Below are 6,725 nucleotides of genomic sequence, written 5' to 3'. Positions count from 1 at the left end.
TCAATGAATTTGAGAAACCATTAGCTTGAACAATTGTTAATACCAGTAGAAGAACACAGTATTTTGAGAATATATTGAATGCTTATTACTTAAGCACAAAAGGCACAAAATGTGATGCCTGGTCAAACAGGAAGACGGTGAACTACAGTTCCCAGATAATAGCCACACTTGTGTTAACGTTCTAATTTAAATACCTCAGCAATTATGGAGAGTTAAAATAGGCAAATACAAAGCAAATTCTCTCAGGCTATCTTAGGAATGTAAATAGCCAATTTATCGCCTACCTCGGAGTGTGACCTAACATCCCTGGACAGGACTTCCTGTGCCAAAGAGTCCAGCAACTTGCCTCAGACAATGCAGTTCTTTGAGTAAAAAAAAAGACCTAAAATTTCTCTTCAAAAGGCACTTCATGAAAACAGGTGATGATTGATAGGGATACTCTGAGACACTCCTGTTCTGGATCAAGGTCTTTCTAGGCTGACACTTCCCCATTCTTTTTTGAGACAGGGTTTCACTATGTAGCCCTGTCTTAGCCCAGAACTCACTATGTAGACCAGACTGGCTTGATCTCACATAGATCCTCCAAACTGCCTCTCAAGCGCTAAGGATCAAGGAGTGCAACACTAACTCCAGCCCCTTCTTATAGTAGATCTATGCATGAGAGATTGCTTGTCTCTTTCAATTAGGGGTCATTTTTTCATATGCCAGGCCTCAACTTAGTTGAGCCTTCCTCTGCCTTTAGATATCATAAATATCATAATATTTTTCTTTAACTGTTCTTTCCCCTCCTGGGTTATAGGGGTTTAGAGAATGTGGGACTCTCATCTAACCGCTCCTTTCTGCTTCTGTAATCTGCTTGGCTTAAGGTGGCACTAACTCCATTTTGACTAGCTGTTTCAGATAATCTTCAGCTACCACCCCCATCCTGCAAAGCTATAGATCAAGCAAGCCCCCCACATACCCTGGAACAGGTGACAGGCTCCTGAACCTCGTTAGAGGAGCATTCCAGGCATTGAACCACTCGGAGCCAAACAAATCTAAGAATTGCTGGCTCTGTTTGAACCCGAGCCCCCCTTATTACGAGGGCATAGCCGTCAAGGGAAACTTCTCAATACTCCCCGCGAACTCTACTGCCCCCCTCACTTGCACCTCTTCCACCCACACACTCACCCTGACTCAGGTTACCTCAACAGGCACCTGCATCGGAAAAGCGCCCACTGGATTTAAACATTGCCTTAAGAATAACTCCTCCCTTTCCCTCCAGGCCGACGCATACCTGTGCCCCCTAGTGGCACCTATTGGGCATGCAGCACGGAGCTGACTCCCTGCGTCTCTCTCGCCGTTCTAAATCTAACCCGAGATTTTTGTGTCCTGGTACAGTTGTGGCCCAGAATTTATTGGCATGAGGACAGCTATGTATTGCAGCATTATCTGGAAACCCCCACCTCTGTCAGATTCAAACGAGAACCAGTGAGCCTAACCTTGGCTATACTATTAGGAGCTGGGGGTATAGCAGTGGGCATTGGGACAGGAGCAACTGCTTTAGTTCGCTCAGACCAGTTCATGCTCTTACATCAAGCCATGAACCAAGACCTAATAGCCTTAGAGGAGTCCATAAGAACCTTAAAAGACTCCCTGACCTCCCTCTCCGAGGTAGTGCTACAGAATAGAAGGGGATTAGACTTATTGTTTCTGAAACAGGGAGGTTTATGTGCAGCCCTAAAGGAAGAATGCTGCTTTTATGCAGACCAAACAGGAGTGGTAACACAGACTCTAGACAAGCTGAAAGAAAGACTAGAAGAAAGAAAATGTAACTTCGAGTCAAAAAAGAGTTGGTTTGAAGGACTGTACGATAAGTCTCCCTGGTTCACCACTCTGATATCCTCTCTAGCAGGCCCTCTAGTCCTCTTGTTTTTAATCTTAACTTTAGGGCCCTGTATACTTAATCGGCTGGTCCAATTCGTAAAGGATCGGCTATCTGTAGTTCAGGCACTAGTCCTCACCAGTCAATACCAGGCATTAAGAACCCAGGACCCCGATATGTTATGATGAGTGAAAGATTCCCCTCATATGTCAAAGAAAAAGGGAGGAATGAAAAACCTAGGTGCCATGAGGCCACCTGATAGGAATGCCTGACAAGAGGTCAAGCATTGAGAAACTAGCTTATCAGAAAAACAGGACGTAGTGGTCAAGCCATCTGCATCTGGCAATCCCCGGGGCTCGATACCAGGAAATCAGATCTGTACCATAAGTCACCCACCCAGAATTTAGCAACTTAACTTCCTCATGCTTTATACTCGTTTGAATGGGCCAATAACCATGCTTCTGCTTCTGTACCCCGCTTCTGCTCTATAAAAGTGCCAAAACACAGCATGGGGGCGCGCAAGTCCTCCGAGGAGACTTTGTGCCCACAGGTACCTGTGTACTAAATAAACCTCTTGCTGTTGCAACCCGAAGGCTGACTTGTCCTCAGTGGTTTCACTCTTACACCTTCATCATGTCAAAAGGTTGCCTTTCTTGCTGTTTCATTTAATAAGCAATTATTACCATGTAATGGTCTTGACTGGATTAATTTTCTCTGCCAATTATAGACAGAAAAAAATCTCTGGCACAGAAGGCAACAAAATTTGTTAACAGTTAAGAAACACACACAGACACACACACACACACAGAGATAGAGAGACAGAGAGAGAGTGAGAGACTCCCCACAAGTGGGAAGGGGGTTTAGAAACTGAAACCCAAGTTCCCTGACAGGGATTGGGCTTTTAAGTGTCTTGATGGTAGAGGCAAGTCCTCCTCCCCTTATTAACTGGTTGGTCAACTTAAACAAAGAGGGGGCTGAATAGGCCCACAGCTTCATTCAAGCAGACATAACCAGAATAACATGATCTTGGACATGTCCAGGTAGATCAGCTGGAGTGGGGTCCCTGCCCAAGTTAAAAATAAGGGGGAGAAGCCAGAAATCTCTCCTTCTTTCCCTATCTATCTGTTTGCCAGGGTGCTTATCTGCCTTCAGTATGACTCAAACCTAGGTGACTTGCATTCTGGAAACATTCCAGACATTCCAGAGATGCCTTGGCTCCCTGTAAAAATGGCCACCTATTCAGAAGATTAAGTACATTCAGGAAGGAGACAGTTCATCCAATACTACCAAAACAGAATTCTTTATATGATTGGAACCAAATTTGCAGTCTGTTCTATTACTTTTCTTGGGGCTGTGAACAAACATGTATGTAGGACACTGATAACAGAATAAGGAATACAACTCAAATCTAACTCGGTAAGCCATTCATCTAATTGGGTTTACTTATAGGCGCATGGATGAGTAGTTACTGGACTGTGGGTGAATTGGAATTAGATGCATCACCAAAAAGTTACACCTGAGATTAACAGTGATCTCACTAAATCTTCATCTTAGAGTCCCACCTTGAGTTAATCTTCCAGCCCCTGTATGCTTCAGTGCCTACCAAGTCTAAGTGCAGGTGAGGAGCAGGAGAGAGTGGTGGATGGAATCCTAGGTACAGGTCTGGTGATCCTTCCTGCCTTCCTTCTAATACAGTGTTGACAACCTTATTACCAGGGCCATTTACTTACTTATCACTTACTGTTTTACATATTGTTTTATTGCATTGCCATGACTACTAAATCAAGGATTTCTGTGCTCCATGAGGCTCCAAGAAAATTTTTTCCCTAAGGAAAAATGATACTACCTTGCTGCATTCCTTCTCCCGTGAAACGTTCAGCATCATTTTTTTTCACTTTGTAACATTAATTTTTTTTATTAGCATTTTTCACTTCTATGTTAGAATTCCAATTCTTTGCTTTCCTGACTTTTTTTTTTTAGTACCAGAGATTGAATTTAGGGCCTCACTCTGGTAAACAGTGTTTAAAGTGAGTTATATACCCATCCCCATTCTTTGTTCTCTTAGTGATAAAGCCACTTGCTTAGGTATAGTCTTCACCAGAGGCATTAATCACACTCATACTATAATTCAGCTCTACATATCTTTGCTACTACAACAATATAAAAATTGTTTGGTAGCCGGGCGTGGTGGTGCATGCCTTTAATCCCAGCACCTGGGAGGCAGAGGCAGGTGGATCTTTGTGAGTTCAAGGCCAGAGGCCAGGGGATTTCTGTGAGTTTCAGGCTAGTTGGGGTTACAGGGAGACCCTTTCTCAAAAAAAAACCAAAAAAAAAAAAAAGAAAAATTTTTTGGTGTCATTCAGTGCCACTGCTTGGAAACTCCAAATTAGTAAAACAACCCTAATTCGTATAGATTATGTGAATTTTCATGAGAAAATTTAGCCTTAAGTTATTGGAAAATAACTATTGATAAAATTTATAATATGATTGTGTATTTAGACTTATGCATAAAGTCTAAGACAAAATGATTATATGAATTGTTATAACTCCCAAGTTAACCTGTTAGTAGTACACTGCAATTTTCGGGGGAGAATTAGAAATCAAATCAGAAAAGAAATTTAAGCAATGATGGGTTTTATAAAAATGATCAATTGTTTGAAACAGGTGTAGGAAAAAGTAAAGATAGTGTCAGAGATGAAGATTACTCATGTGCTCAATATCCTCCCTATCACCAAAATTCAGGCTTCCTAAAAGTGCCATGGATGTTTTGACACAAAAAAGTAACAAATGAGTGAAAAGTTTGTGCATAATAAGGAGTATAATACTGATCTTCCCAGCTTATTTAACTGAGAAGTCTGCAAAGCAATTGTAAAGCCACACTTAAGCACGTGTCAAGACAAAGGCCACTGGTTCCTTTAAGTCTCTGTCTGCAGCAGTTCTAGCATTGCAGAGCACGTAGATGTTCCTCAATTTGGTGTGCCACACAGGTGACGGAGGCTTCACTAGCCTTTCCCAAACCCTGGCCAGTGCATTTCTTTGTCTAATACCTTATTGTTCTTTCTACTGATGTATATTAAAATATCATGCTTTCTACCTTAAATAGACACAAGAAATAAATTGAAAAGTAATATATTCAACAACAATAAGTTAACAAAATATTCTAAATTGTTTTGAGTGTTTTGAAACTTACTTTCTGATGTGCTTTTAGTCTCTATATGATGGCTTCAGTTGGAAACAAATGTCTGGTAGATGCTGCGCTAGGAGATCTTTGACAAAGACCTGGAGTGGGGCTCCAGCCCCCATAACAGGTTTGAGGACAGGCTGCAGGTGTCTGGGGAGAGTGTGTACTTGCTGCACAGAAGTAGAGGGCTGCGTCTCCAGGCTGGGTGGCTGCAATGTGCAGGGAGAAGTGTTTGGCTTTATTATCCAGTGAGACAGTGAATCTTTGGTTCTGTTTTCTCTCTGAATTTGAATGAATGACAATGATGAGTTTTGGACCCTTTCCAGGTTCTTGCTTATACCAAGGGAAGTAGTCTGAGCCACTGTCTGAATAAGTACAGTTGATCTCATTGCTGTCTCCCTCCTGGACACTCAGGGTGGAAGGAAGCTGCTCTACCTTCTCTCCTCGGCTCACCCCTGTGCGGGAAGAAAAAGATTGTCAGGTCATTTTTTATAGTAAGCAGAGGAAGCCTGAATAGCAGAGTTCTCCCTGATATCTCAGGAGTGCCCACTGATTATCCTGTTGCTCCAGAACATGCACTCACAGTCCAGCTGCAGCCACAGGAACGTGAGAAAAGTGGGATCACAAGCCTTCATTGCTCTTCCCCACGAAACTCTGTGGTAGAATGTGATCACTAGCCAGGTAACAGCTCCTGCCCAGTGTATCCCCTTTCTCAGTTCACATCTAGGTCTTGAGTTGAACCCACCAATGAGAGAAGAGCTCACTTCTGCCCTAAGCCTACATATTCAACTGGCACTGAAATGAATTTTCTGCACTGAGGTCTACTACCACCTTGTGGTGGCTTCCCTAACTAGTGAGGCCTCTGGTCAAATATTCTAAAGGCTTATGAGAGACTCAACACATAAAATAGTGATAGGTCAAATAAATTAGGCCTTAGATCAGAGAGTAAGTGCAGGGTAAGCACATAGAGATAAATACTGGTGTGTGTGCACACTGTTGTGTCATTATTAATAAATTTCAAAGAGGTGGATATTTCCAGTGTTTATACAACAATGTGCTGAGTTTGCATGCTGAAATCAAAGAAACACCATGATTCACTGTCAGGAACTAAGTAGAGAACAACTTCCTCTCAGTCACATATGCACTAAAGATTTATTTGTCATAGGAAATAAGTCTTCTTAAAAGTTAAGTGTAAACCAAAAACCAAAGTAAGCTAGAGAAGACTACTGAATGTCTGAAATACAGCAGATTATTCAGGGCACATATATGAGTGATCTTGGAAACAACGACAATATCCAGAACCTCAGACTCTCGTCCTCCAGGCCTGGTCTTGCCATGGGCTTGCCATTCCCAGAGCATGGGCTGTACCAACAGCCAAGCTGCAGAATCCTTCAGTAAAGATCGCTGTGGTAAACAGTACAACCACATCCCAATGAAGGGAACAATGGAATATGTTCTTGAGGTTTTAATAATTCAACTTTGGAGACAGTTTGACCCATAACTTGTGTCTTTGTCATTATAGTTCTAACTTGCTTTAAGAAATTTTTTCCTTTATAGTTGAATAAGGTTCCTTTGTGCTTATGTACCCATTTCCATTGTTCATTCATCAATTGTGTGCCCATTTCCATTATTCATTCATCAATTGTGTACCCATTTCCATTATTCATTCATCAATTGTGT

The 6,725-nt window shown here is 42.0% G+C and overlaps 1 gene segment (V, D, J or C); it reads right to left on the bottom strand.

The window, feature by feature from the left end:
- Positions 1–5,075: 5,075 nt before the first annotated feature.
- On the bottom strand, positions 5,076–5,872 carry LOC103731254. The segment is given in 2 exon segments: positions 5,076–5,500; positions 5,629–5,872. Coding segments are annotated over 2 exon segments (477 nt in total).
- Between the last annotated feature and the right edge of the window lie 853 nt (positions 5,873–6,725).

Source organism: Nannospalax galili, unplaced genomic scaffold (assembly GCF_000622305.1).
Source record: "Nannospalax galili isolate Female #2095 unplaced genomic scaffold, S.galili_v1.0 scaffold2154, whole genome shotgun sequence".
Classification (NCBI taxonomy): Eukaryota; Metazoa; Chordata; class Mammalia; order Rodentia; family Spalacidae; genus Nannospalax; species Nannospalax galili.
The sequence above is the reverse complement of the archived record's forward strand: the minus strand, read 5'-3'. Positions and strand labels throughout refer to the sequence as shown.